This window comes from Vulpes lagopus, chromosome 8 (assembly GCF_018345385.1).
Source record: "Vulpes lagopus strain Blue_001 chromosome 8, ASM1834538v1, whole genome shotgun sequence".
Taxonomy (NCBI): Eukaryota; Metazoa; Chordata; class Mammalia; order Carnivora; family Canidae; genus Vulpes; species Vulpes lagopus.
Genome location: NC_054831.1, coordinates 55,275,028 through 55,299,393, shown reverse-complemented (window position 1 = coordinate 55,299,393; position 24,366 = coordinate 55,275,028). Strand labels below are relative to the sequence as shown.

The window sequence follows — 24,366 nt, the reverse complement described above, 5'->3', positions numbered from 1 at the left end:
AGACAGTAGCAGAAGTGGAATAGTTTGTAAGGAGAGCAAATCAAAGCAAGGGGGATATTTGGAGGGAGATACAGGTCAGTTTTTTTTAAATTTTTTTTAATGATGGTAGCTATTAAAACCTTTTTATAAGTTGACAGAAGTGATCCAGTTGCGAGGGAAAATATTCAAAAGGAAAACAGACAAGTCCAAGAGTAAAATGGCTCTAAAGGAAAAGGTGGCAACTTTAATTTTAGGAATTTTGGCAATTTATCCATAGTTACAGGTATGTAGCAGTGTATTCAGATGTAGAAGGTTGGTAGGTGCAATGGTGAGGAGGGGGCTGTTATTGATTTGACTTTTTTCCTACTTCCCTAGAGAGATAAGAAACAAGATAATGCCTTACGCAGAATGAGGAGTGGAGGATGTCTTCTTAGGTCTGAAGGATATTAACTAGCTGTTAGAAATAACTGGTAAATGGATTAGAGAAAGTGGCCTGAGGAGGGTGATGAACACAAAGAGCTCAATTCAGAGTTAGCATGGCTGTTTTTCTCCAGCCAAGTTCAACTGCTCTGTTCCAAGTATACAATGAATTAACCAGGATTGTGGTTTAGACAGGTAAAATAGAGGAAGAGAGAAGGAAAGGACTGAAGGTATTTAGAAAGGATTTATAATAATGGATGATGGAATCTAAAATAGGTGATGAGCTTTTAAAAAATGGGTATAACATTTATATGGATCCTTTAGTAAATAGCTGATTGTTCTTATTTGAGGTAATTCTATTAAGTCATTGTGAAAACAGGGGTTAAGTTCCTGAGACATTGTGCCTTTTTTTTTTTTTTTTTTAAGATTTTATTTATTCAAGAGAGACACAGGCAGAGGGAGAGAGCAGGCTCCCTGTGAGAAGCCTGACATGGAACTCGATCCCCAGACCCAGGATGGTGCCCTGAAGGAAGGCGCTCAACTACTGAGATACCCAGGCGTCCCTGTTCCTGAAACTTTGGTCACATTTTCATCAGTGTGTTTCTACTTAGACATCTTATAATATTGTTGATTCCTTAACACTGAACTCATTATGGCTAAAAGCACTAATGATAAGCCTGGAAGTTTATCTAGGACATGTGTTTTCTCCACCAGGAACATCATATCTTGTGTTTAAGACTAATAAACAGCATTTCAGCACTACAGGAGGGGCATTTAAAACAGCAAAACCACCAATAAAAACAATGAAAAGTGCAAAAAACATTTAAGTATACATATTGTGAAAAGTGCATTTATTTACAGTTTGAAAGCAGAATCAACCAATGTGGCCTTGTTAAACTCAGCTGGGAATGTTAAATTTTTGCCACTCCATGCATGTCCATGGCTGCTATGCATACTGATTTGACAGTAACAAATTTTAAGGAGTAGGCAAAATTGCAAATGTGGGATCTATGAATAATGAAGACTATACATTGCCTGGTACATTTTCTTCATTTGCTGCTTTTGATCAAATGGTATATATCAAAATTCCAGCACGTGATTACCATCAAGAAATTAGCAATAAATTTTGTTGTACTTTGCAAATCCGGTGTCCTGTCTTCAATGTATTGTTACAAAAATGTTAGAAATTGCACAAGAGGGGCGTCTGGGAGGCTGTCAGTTAAGTGTTCAACTCTTGGATTCCGCTCAGGGTGGTGGGATCCAGCCCAGGGTGAGGCTCCTGGCTAAAATCACACGGTTGAGGGCAGCCCTGGTGGCTCAGCGGTTTAGCGCCGCCTTCAGCCCAGGGCCTGATCCTGCAGGCCAGGAATAGAGTCCCGGGGCGGGCTCCCTGTGTGGAGCCTGCTTCTCCCTCTGCCTGTGTCTCTGCCTCTCTCTCTGTCTCTCATCATGAATAAATACAATCTTTAAAAAAATAAAATTGTATAGTTGAGATTCTTTCCCCCTCTTCTTACTCCTTCCACTCACTCTAAAATAAGCAAAAATTTTTTTTCTTAAAGATTTTATTTATTCATGAGAGACACACAGAGAGACACAGAGAGAGAGAGAGAGAGAGAGAGAGAGAGAGAGAGAGAGAGAGACAGAGACAGAGACAGAGACACAGGCAGAGGGAGAAGCAGGCTCCATGCAGGGAGCCCCATGTGGGACTCGATCCCGGGTCTCCAGGACCAGGTCCTGGGCTGAAGGCGGCGCTAAACCGCTGAGCCACCTGGACTTCTCTAAAATAAAATCTTAAAAAAAAAAAAAAAAAATTGCACATAAGACTCCAGGTTTTTAATTTTTTCCCCCCATTTCAGTCAATGGCAACTTTTTTTTAGGTACTGATAGCTTATGTGGGCATTAAGTAGGCTTTTACAGGTTCTCGAAAACAGCAGTAATCCTGATTTCTGGCAAGTGGGTATGACAAATAAGGCCACGTAATTATTTCTTTCAATAGATTTCAGGGCCTCCTCCCCACATCCTTCCTTCATTAGTCTCAGCAATAATGTAACTTGCTGGATACCAAGTTAGTCGGTCACTTTTTGATACAGGTTTTTGGTGGGGTCGTCGGGCTTGTTTCCTCCTTTATCTTTTCCTTCTATGCAAATAAACATTTATGTTTATTACAACCTTTTCGTCAGATTAACGCTGCCTTGTAAGGAATCCAGCGCAGGGGCAAACCCGCACCGCAGCATCATCCGCTCTCCTCAAGTAAAGCCTAACTGGGGCCGGCGTGCCAATGCCGGGCTGTGCCCGCAGCGCTCTGCGAAGTGCAATTCGCCGCAGCCGCATCTGGCACACCCTGTGCCTTCAGGCACACGCAGAACGTCCGAGCGAATTTTCCTTCACCAAAGGACTTCGGCGACGAAGAGGAACTAGAGGAGAAAAATGGGAAACGAAGAGAGGGTGGGGAAGGCCCAGCCGGGGGCGGAAAACAGGAAGCAAGGACGCAGCGGCTCGACCCTCGACCCCCGCCCGCGCGGTCGGCGTTCAGCGCCCACGCCCGGAGCCGCGCGCCCTCCTCGGCCCCGGCGCGTGCCCCTCCCGGCCGCGGCGGCGCACGGCCTTCCCGCAGGTCCCGCGACCGCCCTGGGCCCCCGCGCCGGGCCCCGCTCGGCAGCTCGCCACCCTGCGCGCTCCAGCGGCGAGGCGGCCTCCCCACGCGCCGGCGGCCCAGCTCCCGGGCGCCCCTGCCCGCCGACGCCCGCCGCGGACGCCCCTCCGCAGCCTCCCCGGGGGCTCGCCGACCTCCCCGCCGGAGCCCCGAGGGGCGGGGGCCGGCGGCCGGAGGGTCACTCCGGGGCGTGCTCCCTCCCCCGCGCCGCCGGGCGCACGCGCAGCAGCCACAGCCGCCGTTATTTGGTCCGCGATGGCTTCTCCCGCGCCGCAGCGTCCTCCTCCCGCAGGCGGCCCCCTCCCCGCGCACCCCGGAGCCCCCGGGGCCAGCCTCGAGCAGGGCCCCGCGCGGGACTATCCTTAAGCCGGAACGGCAGCGGCCGGACTTGCGCGTGAGGAAAGGCAGCGGCAACCGGAAAGGGCTGACGGGTCGCGAGGAGGCGAGCGCGGCCTCGGAGGAAGAGGAAGGCCGGCGCGAGCCGAGGTTTGCCGAAGGCGGCGTTCCGGAGCCGCGCGGGGCGGGGAGGAAGGCCGAGGGTGGGAGAGGAGGGGCGCGGCGGAAACTGCCGAGCTTTGCCGAAGGCCGCGGCGGCCGAGTTGCCCGGATGTAGTTGGTGGAGCGGCAGCGGCGGCACCAGCGGCGGCGGCGGCGGCGGCGGCGGCAGGAGGCGGAGGAGAAGGACCAGGCAGCGGCGGCGACGGGGGGAGGCGGGGAGGAGGCGGCGGAGCAGGAGGAAGAGGAGGCGGAGGAGGCAGTAGCTCTCCGCGGGGCCGAGCCGGACGCGTCTTCTGGCCCCCCTCCCCCCGGCTCGCCGCTGCCGCCGTGTAGTTGGCGCCGCTGCCCGGGCTGAGCGTGAGCGTGGTGTCGGCGGAGGGAGATGGCCCGGGAGCGCCGGCGCCAGTAACGGGGAGGTGCTGAGAGTCGCCGAGGGCGCGCCGGGCCCTGGTGCCGGTGCCGCCGCCCGCCCGCCGCCTGCGCGCCCGCCCGCCCGCCTCTCGCGGCCGCTCTCCCCTCCCCCGACACACACTCACAGGCCGGGCATTGATGGTAATGTATGCGAGGAAACAGCAGAGACTCAGTGATGGGTAAATTGTCTTTTCGTTTCGGGGCCGGGCCGCAGCGCGGGCGGGGGGCGGCGGCGGCGGCGGCGCGGGGGGGGGGGGGCTGTTCCTCCTTATCTGGTGCTGGCCGAGCCGCCATTTTTGTTGTTAACCCTGATCCGGATCGGGCTGGGAGGAGGAGCCGCCGCGCGGGCGGGCGAGGACGGAGTGAGTGTGGGGGCGGCGGAGGCCGGGTTCTCGGCGTCTGGCCCTCGGTACCGCCTTTCGGGCGCGGGTGTGTGTGGTGTGAGTGTGTGTGGGCTCGTTGCTGTGCGTTCGGTAGGTCTCCCGCGGGGAGGGGCGCTGGGGGGCCGCCCCCCCGGGCTCCCCGAGGTGTCTTATATCGCCGTCTCTCTTCCTGTTTTTCAGCTGTCACGACCGGAGGGGGGACTCGCAGCCTTACCAGGTACCAGCCGAGGCCGGGGTGGAGGGGTGGGTGGGGGGACGGAGGGGGAAGGGAGGAACTGCTACTCGAGCGCAGGCTTCACAAGTCGCTACAGGCCCTTCGGTGCAACAAATCTGAAACTAGCACCGCTGGTCCCCTGGAAATTTTGTTTGGTTCTCTTAGCGCTCGCCAGCAACGTTTAGTGACTTATTTTGACAGGTGACTGGAGGAAGTTCAGGGTTTTGTGTGGGGTGTTTTTTTTTTCCCCCTAACCCTCCTACGGGGGAAAAAAAAAAAAGCATTCCTAGCCAGGAAGGACCTGTCTCGATTATTTCTGTGTGAAGGAATCGATGGGGTGAGGTGATAGGTGACTTCTGAGCCATATTTATTGTATTTGGGAACTTCAGCTTAACACAATGATACTTAAATTAGACGGAAAGCTTGGGAAGGAACAACTTAATTGGTTTGCAACTCTTATGTGTGTCCTGAACTATTCTCTTCCCCATTTTAATTGTTTTTGGTGCATATAGCTGCTTCACTAGTGAAGGAGTGCTTTTCGTTTTTCCTAAGAATCGATTGAGATCTTTGAATACTTGGATAATTCATTTCTGCTCAGAAGTCTTTTACGGGTAATTCTAGTATAGATGGTTCTAGGTAGCTAGGTTTCCTTTTTGTGACTGCGGTTTCTGCATGTAAAGGTTTTAAAAATTGTGATAGAAGTGGGCTCTGTTTTGAGGGGGGAAATCTCGTCAATGGTTGGTAACTATCAGATGACACCAGAAAGGAATACTTTACACATTCTACATTTACTCACTTAAAGGAGTTTCTAAGCTGGTAGTTTTGTTACTGGTTAGCATGAGTTGTTAAAGCTCAAGTTAAAAACCCGAGGTCCCTTGGTGTGTAAAATGTTGTTCGTTATCTTTGTGTAGTTAAAAGATTAAATCCTGTTGAATCTGCTCCTCCGAAACATACTAATTAAGTTAACACATAGTAAAAGACTGGTTTATTATGATTGTCTTAAATGTGTTAGAATAAAACTAAATCATTATTTTGAGGGAGTTCCATTAAATTATGTTAGAAATACCCACCAACATTTTTTATACCTTGAAATGATTTTCTGTACCTGCAAGCGTAGGTAAGTTAAATGTGAGACATTTTCCTTGAATCAAAAAGTTGGGGAAACTGATTATTTTCTTTGTAGGTTTGCAGAAACATGCTTATGTTTATGTATACTTGTCTACATTTACCAGTTGTAGAACACAAGATTGCACTAGTACTCGAGATGAAACTAGTACACTAGTTTCTACTTTGGATTTAACTTTGTAATTCCCAGAAAAATTTATTAAGGAATTAATGTACCAAGGTGTTTGATTTCTTGTAGTTACAAGATGTTTAATGAAATATTTGGGGTTTTTTAAAGATTTTTTTTTTTTTTTATGAGAAGCTCTTAGGCATTTACGTACTGTCTGAATGACTTAAAGCAGAATTGAAAATGGAAATTTTGATTTTATTAATACAAGTTCATAAATTGAATATGCCAAATTTTATGATAAAATTCGTTTAGGAAGTTAAGTTTAAAGTTTCAATTCTTTCTCTCTTCTTTTTTGGGGGGGTGATGTTTTACAGGCACTTAAGTATTCATCGAAGAGTCACCCCAGTAGTGGTGATCACAGACATGAAAAAATGCGAGACGCCGCAGATCCTTCACCACCAAATAAAATGTTGCGGAGATCTGATAGTCCTGAAAACAAATATAGTGATGGCACAGGTCACAGTAAGGCCAAAAATGTGCATATTCACAGAGTTAGAGAGAGGGATGGTGGTGAGTAGCTTTTTTTGATGAAACTTCTACATGTACTTAACAATAGTTCTCTGTAAAACAATGGGTGGCAGTGATATTTCCAGCTTTCAGATGTTACCATATGGTTATATCATCAAAATATTTTATTTCTATCAAGTCACTGTAGAAGTAAGGTGCTGACCTGTACATCTTAAAATGGATACCAGTGGCTTATAAGAAGAGAATGTATTTGAGTATAACTTACCAAATGCTTATTAATGATGAGAGAAATGTGGGACATTTTTCTAAGAAAATAATTTACATCTTTTCAAGTAAAGACTTCAGTTTATTTGACTCAGTTTGAGATTCTTGTTGCTGCTTAAATTTATTTTTGTAAGGAGTTCAAATGTGTTTCCTACTGATAAATTTTCAATTTAAAAGCTTAGTATGGTTTTCGAGATCGTTTACAGGTTAAAAAAACCATTTGTGATTATAAAGTTCTTTAGGTTTTTTTTTTTTTTTTTAATTTTATTTATTTATTCATAGACACAGAGAGAGAAGCAGAGACACAGGCAGAGGGAGAGAAGCAGGCTCCATGCAGGGAGCCCGATGTGGACTCGATCCCAGGTCTCCAGGATCACACCCCAGGTTGCAGGCGGCGCCAAACCGCTGCGCCACTGGGGCTGCCCTTCTTTAGGGTTTTTATTTGTAGACCTTTAAAATGTTACTTTCCATATTCTCCAGGATTTTATTAATGTAATTTTTATACTGTATTCATACGAATATTCCAACTTTTTAAAAGTTAGCCTCATTTCTTTTGTAGTGATGTGTCCTTTCAGTTATTGCCCTGCCTCAAGCTCTTTTGTGGTAGGAGGCTAAGTAGAGAAACTCAGTAACTATTTTCAGATTTAATTTGCCCAGAATTTACCAAAAAATTGGATTTCATTCTAGAGCGTGTATTGAGGCATAAACCATTTTCACTAGGGTAATTAAAATGTTTTTTTTCCACCATAAAATCTTAAATTGCTTACTAGATAAACATGTTTGACATACATATATATACAACAGTGATTGTGCTTTCAGAGGCTTTAAGGAAACTCAAAAGTGCCATGTGGCTTTCTATCAAGGAGGTTTCAGTACTTTGCTCACTTTTTAAAAATGTCCTGCATTTTCTGGTCCTCTTTCCACCTCTTAGGGTGGAGATCAGCTTTATTCAGTGCAGTCAGATATTTAGAAACATAGGTTTCCTCTGTCCATGGTAACTGGGTTGAGGAAATTAATAATAGAAGATTGCATTGAGATGAAAGAATTTAGACATTTACTGGATGAAAGGAGAATAAAGTTCGGTTGAATATAGCTATAGTGTTGTGCTACTTCCGCAGATAAAACTATATTTTGTTTGTAAGTAACCAGTAGTAAGTGGGTTTGGTTATTAAAGTGTTAGAAGCCCTTTGATAGTAAAATTACTTAAACTATTAATACTTTTAATTTTGTGGGTAAAATTTTCCAGTGTTAGATACGGTCTGAGATGATACTATTTCCAGTTACTCTACTATAGTGGTACTGTTTGCATTATATTGTGCTTTATTTTTAACATTTTTGTGATTGTGACAAAATAGGATGTGGTACTTCATCTCCTTACAGATAAGTGTCTTAGGTTCTCTTTTAGTGATTGTGATCTGGTTTAATGTATCCTGTATCTCCAAATCCAGGAAGAAGTCAGTTTAGGCACTCTGGGAAAGTTCTGTAAATGCTTTCTAACATTTACAGTTAACCATACCTGAAAATTTCTTTATAGGTCAAATAATCCCAAGACCATTCTGTTACTTACTCATTCAACAAACATGGGGCAACAGTTGTGTGGTATTCCTGGAAGTAAAGATAAAACGTGATCCTGACCTTGAGAAAAGCTAGTTTGAAAGGCTTTGACCTGCCAACTAGAGGTGGTTTTAGCTGCTTTTTCTGTACTCCGTTTTTTCTTCATTTTGATTTTAATTATGCTTCCTATATGAACTCTAGATGCCTCTTCTAGGATTTTAATTTTCTTTTTATTTGCATCTGGTTGCTGATGGTTCATTTGTAAGATACTTCTCTGATCTAGTCATTTGCTAAGTTAGGCTGCACTTTCTAATTGGCTTTTTAGCTGTTTATCTTCCTCTGGAGTCTTAACTAATAACTCATTTCTGTCTACCATTTCTAATATGCCTGACTGCCATATTCCTTTATACTATGTATGAGTATTTATATATTTATATACCATAAAATATGAGATCTCCATTCTGAAGTTTGGAGTGTATTTTTGATGTTAATTCTTTTAAAGATGTGAAGTCGTCATTCTTATTTAATACTTAGTCCTTATATTACTGACTACAGGTATTTTTTTTATAGTTGATATGTGTTTGAAGCTGAATTTTGAAAGTGCATGTATATAATTTTATTACAGGCATTTGTATTCTTTTAGGTATTTACTTTGAAGTAAATATATATATGTGTATATATATATATATATATATATAAGTATTCATATATGGTCAGAACCATTACCCAAAGTCAAACGCACTGAGTTGGATTATCTGCACCTGTATAAAGAAATTTAACAGGTTATGGAGCACACCTGGGTGGCTCAGTCAGTTAAGCATCCAACTCTTGATTTCAGCTCAGGTCATGATCTCAGGGTTGTAAGAGCATGTCCTGCAATCAGGCTCCACACTGGGCGTGGAACCTGCTTAAAATTCTTTCCCTCCCCCCCCTTTAAAAATCTTTAGGAACAAGTTACTATATATATATATATATATATATTTTTTTTTTTAATATTTTATTTATTCATGAGAGACAGAGAGGGGCAGAGACACAGGCAGAGGGAGACTCAGGCTACATGCAGGGAGCCAGACATGGGACTCGATCCAGGGCCTCCAGGATCACAACCTAGGTCGAAGGCGGCGCTAAACTGCTGAGCCACCCGGGCTGCCCTATATCGTTTATTGATCTAATATCAAATGTGTTGTTTTCATTTTAGGGTTTTAAAAAATATCTAAAGACTTTAGTAAATATCTAATAACTTAGGAGCCTATGTGCTGTGATTTGTAATTAACATTTTACAAAGAAAGTTAAATGTGGAACTTGTAAAATCCAAGATTGGGCTTTACTGGCATCTATTACAGCAGTCTTTGCAGTAATTACTAGATTTCTTTTATGGCACCTTGGATTTCCTTGCAAAGTGCCGTTTTAGGAGTAACGTATAAAAGGATTTTAAGTAATTTACTAGGAAAAGTAAGGAAGCAAGAACTGAGAAGGATTGTCAGTTGTAGAATAATTAGTTTAAAAAAGACTTACTATAGCGTAGTATGTACAGTTAAAAGAGTTACATTTTGTCCTTTTAGAATTTATTAAAGGGTTTGTAGATTATTGTAAATCAGGGGAAGTTATGTGAGTATAATTTACTTAAAGGATTTTTTAACTTGGTGAATCAGGTTATTTTCACATATTCTGTGACTTATTTGCAGAACAGTTTTTTGTTTAAATAAAAATAAGTAAAAGCAAAAATCTTAAGGTTTGTTTTTTATAGCTTAAGCACGTTTTTAAAAGTGGAGCTGACATCCGAACTTGAGAAGTATGGGCATACAATATATGTTGAGTTTGTGCTTTTGTGGAATTTTAAAAACACTTTGTCTTTCGTTATTAATGTTTTTCTTGAGGACTTGTTTTCAATGATTATTTTACCAAATAACTTTAAATTTAAGAATGATAGTACAGATGAGTTTAGGACTGAAAGATAACTTTATAAGGATTCTGAAAGCTGGTCCACAAAACTTCAGCCTCTCGGGGGTTGTCCCATTTTTTCCACCTTATCCTTCCCAGAGTTAACTGTAAGAAACTTATATACTTGGAATACTTGTTGGAAACTTCTTTTTTGGGGAGATAGCTCAGTTGACTACTTGAAAAATATTCTTCATTGGTTTCCTGAGCATTTAGGTATCTTTGAGTACAATGTAAAGTTGCCCTTATTGGTTTGGTAACCATTGTTTCTAAAGATTTTTAAATTTTTAGCTGCATAGTGAAAGTTTTATCTTGTTTTGTCTTTTAGCCATATTTGGAGTTATTTTGTAAATGTATATTCATCTAATTTTCAAACAAGACACTATAAAACATTTGAAGGGAATGTTTTGTAGGGAGTATTTGGAGATAATTAGTGCTTCTGTATTTTTAAAGATACAATTTAGTAATGTTTCAATCTTTTCACATTGGATGATAGACTGATACTTATGTAGCATAGCCTTAATCAGGTAACTTTTGGATAAAATGAAATGTGCTTTCCATTTGTAATGTTAGAAAATATTATAAAAATGAACAATCTCATATTGATCCTCCTGTTCTTGGAAGGTAGAACAGATAGCATCCCTGTTTTACAGTTTTACAAGTGAGATAATTTTCTGGTATAAAATTGAGCAAGTAATGGCTGAGCTAACTCTAGAAATTGGTCCTCTCTACCCTAGTACATTGTTTACACTGTCAGAGAGGAAACATTTAGGCATATTGAAAGCTTATTTGGTGGGTGTTTACAATAGCATAAATTAAAGTCCATCGTATCCTCTTGTATCTTTGTAATGCTTTCACCCAACTTCCCATGGTTACATCTTACCTAATTTAGTAGAGTATCAAAGCCACTGCATTGACATTGGCACAATATGTGTGTGTAGTTCTAGACCAAGTTATCACATCAGTGTTTTTTAAAAAGAGTTTTAATGTTAAAAATTGCCAAATTTTTTGCTTGGAAGCAGCCATTTTTCTCAAGCCTTCATATTCAGACACTTTCTTCCTTTCCTTTCCTTTCCTTTCCTTTCCTTTCCTTTCCTTTCCTTTCCTTTCCTTTCCTCTTTCCTTTCCTCTTTCCTTTCCTCTTTCCTTTCCTCTTTCCTTTCCTCTTTCCTTTCCTCTTTCCTTTCCCCTTTCCTCTTTCCTTTCCTCTTTCCTTTCCTCTTTCCTCTTTCCTTTCCTTTCCTTTCCTCTTTTCTTTCCTTTCTTAAGATTTTATTCATTCATGAGACTCAAAGAGAGGCAGGGACTTAGGTAGAGAGAGAAGCAGGCTTCTCACAGAGAGCCCAGTGCAGGATTCAGTCCCTGGATCTGGGATCACGCCCCAAGCCAAAGGCAGACACTCAACCACTGAGCCGCTCAGGCGTCGCCAGACACTTGTTTTCAAAGCAACTTGAACATTTCATACAGAATCTAAAGTTAGTGTATTTGGATTTTAGTCCATTGAAACAGGAGATAAATATTACCTATTTTTATTCATCCATGTTTTATAATAAGATAGTAAAGTAGGCAAATGCGTTTGCATTGGATTTTCATAGGTCAGTTAAAGACCACAGGAAGTAGATACTTCATTCCAAGAGAAACAGAATAAGGTTAGCAGTCATAATATTTCAACTCTTCAGTATTTTTTTTTTAATTTTAGAAAATATGTTTGCCCTAGACATGTGTGCGAGTATTTGAACATATCCATGTCATTTGTCTTAGATTCACCACTTTTTAACTGGTTATGTATTATTAATGATATAATGGTTTTTCTATTTTACCATCAAATATTTTGGAATGGTTCGCTTTGATCTTTTAAGGCAGTCTTTTTTTTTTTTTTTTAAGATTTTTTATTTATTTATTCATTCGAGACACACACACACGCACAGAGAGAGAGAGAGAGAGGCAGAGACACAGGCAGAAGGAGAAGCAGGCTCCATGCAGGGAGCCCGACGTGGGACTTGATCCAGGGTCTCTGGGATCATGCCCTGGGCTGAAGGCGGCGCCAAACTGCTGAGCCACCGGGGCTGCCCAAGGCAGTCTTAATTGAACTTTTTTTTAGTTGTGCAAGATAAATTTGAAGTTTTGGTACAACATACTTAGGATTTTTGTTCCCTAATTCACAGAAAACTTACCTATTCTAGACTGTCTCTGTTAAGTGTCTGTTTACTGTCTTCTGTTGTGCAGAATGGTTGTAGTACATGTAGTTTGTCATTTTGTTATGATGCTAAAAAGAATGAAGGTAGCAATGAGCTGGGGGCATCTTCACAGAGATTTTTTTTTTTTTTAATTTTTTATTTATTTATTTATGATAGTCATACAGAGAGAGAGAGAGAGAGGCAGAGACACAGGCAGAGGGAGAAGCAGGCTCCATGCACTGGGAGCCTGATGTGGGATTCGATCCCGGGTCTCCAGGATCGCGCCCTGGGCCAAAGGCGGGCGCCAAACCGCTGCGCCACCCAGGGATCCCTTCACAGAGATTTTTTAAGTGGGACCGCATCTCTAACTGTTCTGTTTCTGGGACTCTGTACTTTGTACCAGAGACACTATTTGTTAATCACTTCAAAAACAGTTATTTAGGTATTGCAAATGTCTCCTCTAAGAGTAGAGTTTCCTTTCTTCTTACAATTTATGTGATGCTTCATAATTTTGAAAGCCTTTTAAAATTTTGACACTATTTCTCTTCTGATTCCCCAAGAAGCCTTTGAAATAGACTGATGAAGATTATTCCTGTTTAAGTGGTTATACTTGGGAATACAATATGAGGATAGAGCTAGGGTGTTACATGTACCTAAGAGACTTGCTTTCTAGTTTTAACAGTTAGTAGCTTAAATACTTCACTTGGTTTGTAGTTAAAACCACTTCTCAGTACTTGAAATACAACCATTATACTCCTAGCCACCACCTTCTCTTACCAGGACTCTGCAGAAGCTTCTGAATGGTGTTCTTTTTGCATCACACAGTTACTTCCCCCCATAGTCCAGAGTGGTCCAGTTAAAATGCCCGTCAGCTCACCTCATTCTCTTGCTTAAAACCTTCCAGTGACTCCCTGTTACTTACAAGGCCTGTCAAAGACCCTGTTTAATCTGGTGTCTGGGTATTTCTTCAGCTTCTTTACCTACCACTCTTGGCTCTTGTTTGTGCTGCTCTGTTCATTCTGGCCTACAGAAAGAAGTTTGTTCTTGTCTCAAGACTACAGCATGTTATGCTCCTTATTTCTAGGATGTTCTCTTTTTTATGTCTGCCTGGTGCACTCTCACTTCAGTAATGTGCTTAAGTGTCACCCAGAGGCCTTCCTGCTCACTCTGAAGCAGCCATCCCCATCACTGTCTATCCTTTTTTACTGAGTGTGCCTTCCTTGTACTTAACATTACCTAATGTTATTTACGTATAGTCATTCTGCTATAATGTGACTTGTGTGTTCCTGAAAATCCTCATGCTGTGCAAAATCGCACCACAGGGCTTAGGGGAAAATGTAGTTAGGGGCACATTAAAAAGACAGGCACCTAACAAAAATCATAGCGTAACATATTTAATGGTTAAGGAGTACAGTGACAGTACAGTAAGTATGGATGGTTCTTTACCTTCACAAAGACCAGAAATTAGCTTGTGAGAGGGTATATTTTGAAACGGTTGCAGCTTGTGAGTTATTGATGAAGCGATGGAAGGAGGGTTATCTGAAATAACCCTCTGAAAGTTGTAACACCAACTGTGGATGGATATGGTTCATAACTCATAGGATGAATTGAGGTAGCTGGCAGATTTTTGGGGTACATTGTAAATTCCTGTGTATCTTGGTTCAAATGGGTACAGCTAGTATTTTTCAGAGGTGAAACTGCTCTTAGGGAAAATTTGTGTTATGCTCAGATAATTTCCTGATTTATCAGTAGTACTGGAACACGTGCATTTTCAAAAAGTGTTAATAGCAGAACTAACCGTATTTTAGCTTTTCTTAGTCTTCTGTGGAATACACTCCACCAGAACAGAGAGTGAATTTGTTAACTTGTATTTCTCTTCCCCAGAACAGTGCCTGACACCTTGTAGCATTTCAGTAAATGAGTAGATAGAATAATACTGGAATTGTAATTATGATTTAAAGGAAATGAAATTGCAGTTTTCTGGAGCAGTGCTTCTGAAACTTCAGTGTGTATTGTAATCACCAGGGGATCTTGGCTAAAATGCATATTCTAGGTAATGTGAGCCACAAATGCAAATTACATGTGTGGTTTTCTAGTAGTTCTATTGAAGTAAAAGTAAAGTGAAATTTTAGTATATTTTCTAACCTAGTATGTCCAGAATGTTATTTCAACATGTACTTGATATTTTTAAAACTATTAATAATTCTTTACATTCTTGTTCTTGTGGGAAGTCTTTGAAATCTAGTATTTTACACTTATAGCACCCTTTCAGTTTGGACTAGCCACTTTTTTTTTTTTTAAGATTTTATTTATCTATGAGAGACAAAGAGAGAGAGAGGAAGAGACACAGGCAGAGGGAGAAGCAGGCTCCATGCAGGGAGCCGGACCTGGGACTTGATCCCAGGTCTCCAGGATCATGCCCTGGGCTGAAGGTGGTGCCAAACCGCTGAGCCACCTGGGCTTCCCGGACTAGCCACATTTCATGTGCTTACTTGCCACATGTAGTTTGTGACTATTGAATTGGACAGCACAGTTCTGGAGAATATGATCACTCTGGTCTATCTAATGTCACACACACTCCTCTAATTTTCTAAAGAAATTTTTCATATGCCTGATTTCTAAAATACTATATAAATGCAAATTGCCTTAAATCCTGTCATTTGGACTTAATCAAATAGGACACATTCTTAGGTCCTAAAATATCAGAGGGATTTTATAAATAGCTTTTCCAGAATTTTTGTTAAAATGGTTTTACATTTCGTTATACATTTTTTGGGCTTGTATTTAATATTTGTGTAGTGGGTTCAGTGGACACTTGGTATTGACAGTTTCAGTCTCCGAGGACTGACCAGAAATACTTTTAGTTGGTTCTTAGAGGATATCTTACCCTTAATTAATGGATTGAAATATTCAGTTAGATTAGTGTTTAAGTCTAGTCTCTGATACTTGTAGCTAGGTGATGTTAGGCACACTATAAAATCTGAGTTTTTGAGTCCACTCCCTTAGGATTGTTATGGAAATTGTGCATCTAAAACACCTTTTTTTTTTTTTTTTTTAAAGATTTTATTTATTTATTCATGAGAGACACACACAGAGAGAGAAGTGGGCTCCATGCAGGGAGCCTGATGTGGGACTCAATCCCGGGACTCCAGGATTATGCCCTGGCCCAAAGGTAGACACTCAACTGCTGAGCCACCCAGGCATCTCTCATCTAAAACTTTTAAAGCAGTTAACTAAGTACCTGGACTGTGACATCCTATATGATCAGGTTTGCTCTTACTCATTTGGCTAAGTTAGTATCAGATCAGCAGCTGTAGGTCTCAAACTACTATTCTCCTTAGAGTTGGAAAGTAAACACTGGATATTTTAAGTTGCCACACTGAAGAGCCTGACAAGTGACAGCTACATGAAGGGGGCTCCAGGGTAATTGTGACTTGGTGCCTGCTTATGCCCAGGAGTTTGCAGTTCAGAGATTTTTTAGGACAGACATAAGGATAATTTCTCCCAGATATGGCTACTTATTAGAATCCCCTGAGAAGCTTTTAAAGTTACAAGTTACGGACTCCCTCTGAATTATCATGAATCAGAGCAGTAGGGGATGTGGCCTAGAAAACTGAATTTTTAAATAAACACCAATTTATTTTATTTTATTTTATTTATTTATTTATTTAATTTTTTTTTTAAATTTATTTATAATAGGCACACAGTGAGAGAGAGAGAGAGAGAGAGAGAGAGGCAGAGACACAGGCAGAGGGAGAAGCAGGCTCCATGCACTGGGAGCCCGATGTGGGATTCGATCCCGGGTCTCCAGGATCGCACCCTGGGCCAAAGGCAGGCGCCAAACCGCTGCGCCACCCAGGGATCCCCACCGATTTATTTTAGATACTTACAAACTACAGGCCTAGCGGAGAGCACATAGAGGAGGGAACTCTGAGCAGGACATTAAGAATTTTATTGTTAGGAATCCAGAAGTTAGAGTGGTTGTTTGCCAAATCATGTGTTAATGTGTTATATCCTGAGTTCTAATGAATTTTCTTCTCTTTGACCTTTCCTGATATATAGATAGTACAGTTTGTATGTAGTTACATATTAGTACTTTAGTATCCTGTGGCACAGACATCTAATGCCCCACGGTAGAACTAATACTGGACAGTAGAGAGTTTCTAACCAGTATCTGCAACTGGAAGACCAGTGAGATCTGTTTAGATAATATCAGGAGCTACTGTTGTTTCAGATAAAACTCTCTGGCACTCTGTATCCTCCTCCTCCTCCCTTCCCCCAATCCCTGCACCTTCTTGTTGTCTTGAGACTGGTCAGTGGTAAACTTCGTTTAGTTTTGTTTGAAAGATAGGTTTCACCTATTGGTATACTCAGGCTGACTTCCGATGTTAGCAAATCATTTTCTTGAAATTTACCCTTGGGAGTTACTGCATTTTAAAAGAAACTCAGGATCTGAGTGTGATTGGTATATATTTACTTGGATAGTGCTAGTTTACTGGTTTGATTACCAAAAGATATATTTGATTACCTTTGAATTGTATGACAGTATACCAGAAGAGCATGACATAATGTTGGCATCTTCTGAAAGGTTCTGACCTGTGCTATTCTAATAGAACTAGTTGTCTCTGGTAGCCAGAAAGCAACACTAGCAAAATAGGTTATTTTGGAATATCTTGGAATATATGAGAGAGAGGATCATGATAAAGTTTCTGCACTTGATAGTTGATTTGTGAAGAATAATTTTGCAGACCATTGCAACTTCATAAAAATGTGTGCAGGTTTATCATGAAAACCTTGATGTAATGGGAAAAAGGAAGTTGGAGCACAGTATGATAGACTGTAAGAAGTAGTGTTCTCTACTGCCTGTGGCCTTTTCTGTGTTGGTTTGGTCCAGTTTCTGTTCCTGGTGTTTTTTGGCTCCTTATCAGGGTTTTCTTTTGTATTTAATATTGTATGCATAAATATTTGAGTCTTTATCATGAGACATTTAAATTAAAAAAGTATTAAAGTTAAGTCACAAAGCCGTACTTTGTAAACTGTAGACTAACCTTAATTTTATATTTTTTGTAATTATGATTGTTCCTTTTTATATAACTTAAACGTCAGTGTGCATTATTTTGGGAAAACAGGACAAAGTGCTTAGCCTTCAAAATCTCCCCTTTGATTTGGGCTAGTTTTATTATTACCTTGACAAGGAGTGGGTGAGTCCCAGACACTGACTCACAAGTAGGGATTTCTTGGGAAGAACAGATTTCAAAATGCAGCATTCATTTTAGTATTTCGATGTTTAAACTATTATCTTCAGTACAGGCTATGGGAATCGGAAAACTTATTTACTGTTTATTTTAATGTATTTGATTTTCATTGTAATTATAAAACTAGTTCATGGGAAGACTTTTAAGTGTGGTCTAGAGCAGGAGTGGGAGCTGTTACTCCTAGCTGTTTAACTGACTTTGTCAGCACATGTTATTAGTGAAGTTACGGAATTATATACTGTTCCCTACTTTCCCCCTTAAATCTTTGCACGTTGGCACATTATACATTTAGGATTTGAAATTGTCCTTTTGCATGCTGATTTGATTTGGGGCACATTAGCTAACTTTTGGTTATATAAAGCCATATGTTACTAGCATTGTTTGTATTGTAGATTTGGTGTAATTTGGATTAAGATGGTGGAAGTAGAATTTAAAGAGAATTACAGTTGATAAGAATATTTTGGCATCAGGATGATTAGAAATGCTAATAAGGAAGAGCTCAAGCTTGAACCTGATACACTGGGAGAATCCAGGAGATAAGGGGCATGGAGGCCTAGAAAGTTAGATTTTAGACATGTTGTGTTATTGGGTTATTTCTATTGCTTTTATAATTTTGTTTAAAATTTGCTATATGGGAACCATACCAAAATTTCACTAATGTGGACACTTCTCATTTCTACTCTGATAATGTAGAATGGGATGAGTTCAAAACCTTTTACATTTTTCTGTTACAAAACAAAAAGATTTATTTAATTTTTATAAAATAAATAGGATGGTATCCAAAGAGAAAACAGTTACAACGATGAAAGCATGTTCAAGGTAGTCATTATATGTAGCTTCCTGCTAATTTCATGTTCTATTCATTAAAATTAGAAGAGCAGTGTTGATGAAAGGTAAAATGTACTTTTCTGCTGCAGCCCCTCACCGTAGTTTTATATGAGGCTAAATCATACTGTGTTGCTATTTCTGTAAGTAAAAAAAATAATATCCCCAGTTTCATGTGGTTCCACATAAGTTATAACAGATTTGTAGCATATTCTACCTCTTGTTAGGGCAGTCCCCTGTTTTTCTAGGATGTACTTAAATTTTCCTGCCTTGATGATCTTTTTTTAATGTTTATTGCCACAAGATGGCCATCTACATAATGTTGATTGTGTTGATAACGAGCATCCTTGCTTTTTACTGTAATGGGCATACTAATAAAGTTTTACCTTTAAGAATGCTGCTTTTAATTTTTTGGTAATTTTTTTTACCAAGTAAAACATTTTCCTTTTCCTAGTTTGTCAAGAGTATTTATCAGGAATAGATCTTGAATCATGCTTTTTCTGCAACTGCTAAGAAAGGTGATGATAATGGTTTTTCTTCAGTTTATTAATGAAGTTTAATAAAATAGATTTCTTAAAGTTAAAGCACCTTTCCTTGGTCATGGGATTCATGGTTTTGATGTGTTAATTTTTTTTTATTTTTTATTTTTTATTTTTTTGCATTTACGTCCACAAACGAGAAGCACTGTTGAAAATGGGTGAGAAACATTTCTGTCTTCTGTGCCCTGAAGCACCTTAAACAAGACCAGAATTAACTGTTTCTGAAAACTGTGGTTGAATTTTGCTGTAAAATTCTGCTCTTACTGCCTTAGTGGTAGAATTTGGCTCTTTTCACATTTTTTTATATGCTTATTGATTCCTTTTCCCTATAGCCTTTAATATTTTACTAGAAAATGTGTTGATACAAAGTTTAAAATTCTATCAACAGTTGACTCTCTTCTTGTATCGTGACCTTCCTATACTTTTTAGGAATCAAACTTTAACCAAAGACTCATTTCTTGTATTGGTAGCTTTAAACAAGCTGCAGAGAAACAACTCTTTATTGTTTTTTATTGGATTCTTCTTTGGCCTTAATTTCTTCAGTTGAATAGTTTGATTGTTTTGCTTATTGAAAACCTTTAAACATGTAAATTTTCTATACTTTACTGCTTTGTTCATACTGCATAGGTTTTGGTGCAGTTCTAGAGTGACTGCATTTTTATTCAAGTCTAGATCTGATTCCAGTTTTGTTTTTTTCTTTTTTAACCCAAGAGTATGCTTTTAAAAAATACTTAAAGTTTTTATTTATTGTTAGAGCAAGCAAGAGCATGTGCACACAGTTGTGTGGCCATGGGGGGTGGGGGCAAAGGGAGAAGAGAGCATCTAGCCTGATGCATGGCTCCATCTCATGACCCCAAGATCAGGACATGAGCACCTGAGCCAAAATCCAGAGTCATACACTTAACCGAGAGCCACCCAGGTGCCCCTTAGAAATTTTTTAATGAATTTTATTAATCAGTATTTTTAAAATTACTATTACTTGGCTTTCTGTTAAATTCTGATTTTATTGGCCTATTGGAATTAAGATTTTTTTCCTTAGCAGAATAATTATTGGAGTATTTCGCAGGTGTTTGAAAATAATACATTTCTTGAGGTGCCTGGGTGGCTCAGTCGATTAAGCACCTGCCTTCTGCTCAGGTCATGGTCCTGGGTTCCTGGGATTGAGCCCTGCTTTGGGCTCCCTGCTCAGTGGGAAGCCTGCTACTGCTTCTCCCACTCCTTCTGCCTCCTGCTCCCCCTGCTTGTGCTCTCTGTCTCTGGCAAATAAATAAAATCTTGAAAAATATGTATGTATTTCTTTATGGTACAGAGAATTCTGTCTGATCAAGTTCTTTAATTACATAGCATAACTACAATAAAAATCCTTAGTAATCTTAATTTTTACTCGATTTGTTTTCTGACTGGTAAGAAGGTTTTCCATTGTGATAGTGGATATTCTCATTTTTTAAAACATTTTTTGCCTCATATGTTCTGTCTCTGTTTGCATGAAGATTTATAACTAATATTTTTTTATGAGTGCATGTCCTGACATGTCTTCATTTTGTCCTTATATGAGAATGATCTTTTGGCTAGATGAAAAAACATAAATCCTTTTCCTCGCCTTTTCTGAAGATACTTCTAAATTGATGATTACCTGATGTTCATTGTTGCAGATAAGAAGTCTGATCTCAAACCTGGTTCTTTTTATATGTAGTTTTCCATTATGATGTATGTCTTTTACTTTATTTATTTTTTTTAAAATTTTTTTATTTATTTATGATAGTCACACAGAGAGAGAGAGAGAGAGGCAGAGACATAGGCAGAGGGAGAAGCAGGCTCCATGCACCGGGAGCCCGACGTGGAATTCAATCCCGGGTCTCCAGGATTGCGCCCCGGGCCAAAGGCAGGCGCTAAACCGCTGCGCCACCCAGGGATCCCATGTCTTTTACTTTAAACCTCCCATTCCCTAGCTTGAGGAGCCTTTAGGATTTTTCTTTTCGTTTATCCTAAAATGTAAAGCTTCACCAGTCTCTTTGTAACTGAGTTCTTTTTTCATACTTCTGATAAGGCTGTTTTGTCTAAAGAGTTCTTAGAATTGTTTCTCTTCCTCCTCCTACTGTGACCCCCCTCCTTTTTTTTTTTTTAAGATTTTTAATTTATTTGTTCATGAGAGACACAGAGAGGCAGAGACACAGGCAGAAAGAAGCAGGCTCCAGGCAGGGAGCCCGATGTGGGACTGGATCCCAGGTCTCCAGGATCACGCCCTGGGCCAAAGGCAGGCACTTGCTCAACCACTGAGCCACCCAGGGATCCCCCGCCCCTTCTTTTTAAAATTGTTTTTGACTCTTCACCTTTTGGAATTTTGTTAGATGTGTTTTGATTATATTCTATTTATCTTTTTCCTGGTAAGCAGGTAGATACTTGAATACTTTTTGAGTGAGAATACATTGTACTTGGGAAAGAATGCCTTGGCATATTTCTTCCAGCATTCTAACTATTTAAAGATGTGTTCATTTCATTCACCTATTGGAAGTTTTATTTTGGACAGCCGACTTTTAATTTCTTTGTGACCTATAATTTTATGAATCTGATTAAATAGAAATACTTGGGGAATTTAAATTATATTTCATTTTTTCCATGTCCAGTATGTTTCCTCAGAAGGTTTTCTATTTGAGTTTGGTGCATCTCTTCCACATGATTGGGTTCCGTGGATGTTTGCTCTTTGTAGTTGACTGTTCACATTTGGGAATAAGAGTCTAGGTTAGCCACTGTCCAGTAGAATGTGTGGTTGAAAATGTTCATTGTTTGAGCTGTCCATATGGTAGCTATTAGCCACAAGTGCTCATTGAACATTTGAAATGTGGCTAGTAGAACTATGAAATTGAGTTTTAATGTTTACTTAATTTAAATTTAGCCTATTGCCATTATGCTGCTTCTCTCCTCACTTGAGTTTTTTTTTTTTTTGCAACTGCTAAGTATCTCTTGGTTAACAAGTCCACTAAAAGCTTTTCAAGCCATAAGTTGTTTGAAGTGATTTGTCCTATTATTGATGTGTGTGTGTGTGTGTGTGTGTGTGTGTGTGTATTATGATGTTGGGTTTTTTTTCATGTGCTGTTTTCATCTCATTACCTGCCCTGAACAGTTAGCATTCCCTAAGGTGTTCTGTCCTTGCTGCTTTTGGTTCTGTAAATCCTTCCCCTTCGTTTCCAAGACCACATGTCATTTTACTTATTAAGCATGTTTCATATGGTGTTCCATGGATTATTAAAATCTGTTCCTAACTTGATTATTCCCTAGTTAATGCTTCTAGGAAATCATCACTTATTTCCTTTTCTTATCTCCTGTGTTTTAGAGGGGATTTCTAGACTGCACTGTCCTCTTAACTATTGCACTATCATTTTAACAGATCTTTTGTCTCATTCCTCATGCATTGCTGTCTGAGTGAAAATTTTAGGCTAAATTTAAACATTATTCTCTTCATTAACTCTTAAAGTCTTCATTGATTCTGTACTGACAACATAATTGTCCAAATACATGACTTTTCCTCCTTTCTCATGTACTTACCTAGGAAATCTTTGTCTGGTGTACATAGAAGACACTGAAATAAAAACTGAACACTGTGATGTTCATGCCAGAGATTTGACATCTTAGGATAGATTTTTTTTTTTCTCGTAAATATAGCTTGAAACTTTGAAGAATTTAAAATCTTCTGACTCATCCTTGCCAGGAGTCCAAACCTCTCTTTTCTCAAACGACTCTCCCTCTCTCTGTACTAAGTCATGTAAATCTACTTACCCAGTCCTAGAACATCAAATTGCTATTGCCCTTCTGTATGTTTTCACAGCTAAAGCTGTCCTCTCCCCACTCCTACCACTTTTTTGGGAGGGGGCAAACCTCTCTGAATTCTTCAAGATTCCAGTTCTTCATTGAGTGAAGATTTCCTTGGACCTTTTTCTATTACAGTTCTTTTATAGGGAATTGTAATTGTTTGTATATGTGATTTGCCTGCTCTGCTGTAAGTTCCTAGAAGACAGAGACTTAATTTTTATTGTATCAGGGCCTGGCATATAAATGTAGGTGCTCGGTAATATTAAATTATTATCTTACATGCCACTTGACATGTCTGTATGTGTCTGAAATAGGTGAGTGGTAGTAACCTTCAGGGAATTAATTGGTTTCATGTGAAGGTTACCTTTTCAGGTGCCAGTTAAGAGTAAAATAGTAAGAATTCACTATTTTAGAATTCCTAAAGCAATTACACTTGGTTTTGTACTATTTATGAAGGAAGCAAATAGTTTTATTCAGACCTTCAGGAAAATACATAAATAGGTTTAGTTATAAACTTAAACACTGTGTACGTCACTGGTGGGCTAATTCTACTACATTATTAACCAATCCCTTAGGTAGCCCTGATTTTTAGGCTCCTATCAGTAGTTTTATTATAATCTTATAGAGGATATTTTAAATTCTAGACTTTTTACTAGTTTTTAACTATTCCTAAATTACTGTTTCTCAAACTCTCAACTTTATGGCCAACTATAAAGTTTTAGTTTCTTAAGTATATTAGGCAGAATAATGGTTTGGATTTTTTTTGTTTTTTAATTGTTGTTAGTCTGTTTTCCAAATATAACCTTATATTTGGATATTCACTAGATTTTTCAGGCTTATTGAAATTAAGAATTTTCCTAGAAATTCTCATATATAGTGCTTCATTTCTCAATTCACCCTTGTGAATTGCTGCCTAATTATTTTTAGTTAGTGATTCATTGTGTTGATTTTTATTCCTAAAAGTGACTAAAATGTTAACTGAAGATCATTTTGAATCAGGGAAAAAAAAAAAGAATGCAACTATAACATGGCATATTTTAGCTCTTGAACTTGTGCATTTTTTTTTTAAGATTTATTTATTTATTTATTCATGGAGACAGAGAGGCAGAAACACAGGCAGAGGGAGAAGCAGGCTCCATGCAGGGAGCCTGATGTGGGACTTGATCCCGGGTCTCCAGGATCACACCCCGGGCTGAAGGTGGTGCTAAACCGCTGTGCCACCAGGGCTGCCTGAACTTGTGTATTTTTACAGTAAAACTATGACTTTTAAAAGTAAGCTCTTGGGCAGCGGTTTAGCGCTGCCTTTGGCCTAGGGCGTGACCCTGGAGACCCGGGATTGAGTCCCAGGTCGGGTTCCCTGCATGGAGCCTGCTTCTCCCTCTGCCTGTGTGTCTCTGCCTCTCTTTATCTCTTTGTATCTCCCATGAATAAATAAATAAAATCTTTTTTTTTTTTTTTAAATAAAATCTTTAAAAAATAAAAAAACAAAAGTAAGCTCTTTGAGGGGCACCTGGGTGGCTTAATCTGTTAAGTGTCATACTGTTGATCTCAGCTCAGGTTGTGGGGTCAGGCCCTGTTTTGGGGCTCTACACCAAGCCCAGTGTGGAACCTACTTAAAAAAAAAAAAAAAAAAAAGGTAAACTCTTTGAAAGAGTATAAGCTATTTCAACCCAGCAATGACTCAGTT

The 24,366-nt window shown here is 39.8% G+C and overlaps 2 protein-coding genes across 10 annotated transcripts in view; one reads left to right on the top strand and one right to left on the bottom strand.

The window, feature by feature from the left end:
- Positions 1-2,135: 2,135 nt before the first annotated feature.
- On the bottom strand, positions 2,136-4,097 carry LOC121497726 (translation initiation factor IF-2-like). The gene is made up of 3 exons (XM_041767464.1): positions 4,087-4,097; positions 2,569-3,617; positions 2,136-2,189 (listed from the first exon to the last, which is right to left on the bottom strand). The coding sequence occupies exons 1-2, from the start codon at positions 4,095-4,097 to the stop codon at positions 2,657-2,659; spliced, it is 972 nt and encodes a 323-aa protein (XP_041623398.1). The 3' UTR covers positions 2,136-2,189; positions 2,569-2,656.
- Positions 3,408-24,366, top strand: part of WAC (WW domain containing adaptor with coiled-coil) — an 86,201-nt gene continuing 65,242 nt past the window's right edge. For 3 of the 9 annotated variants that reach the window (XM_041765549.1, XM_041765545.1, XM_041765544.1), the window contains exons 1-3: positions 3,408-3,538; positions 4,525-4,561; positions 6,149-6,362. In XM_041765549.1, the coding sequence (XP_041621483.1) occupies positions 6,224-6,362 (139 nt within the window). In that variant the 5' untranslated portion in view covers positions 3,408-3,538; positions 4,525-4,561; positions 6,149-6,223. Of the gene's footprint in view, positions 3,539-3,625; positions 4,141-4,298; positions 4,324-4,410; positions 4,435-4,524; positions 4,562-6,148; positions 6,363-24,366 lie in introns of those variants that run through there. The other 6 variants (XM_041765553.1, XM_041765548.1, XM_041765546.1 and 3 more) reach the window with 5 other exon arrangements.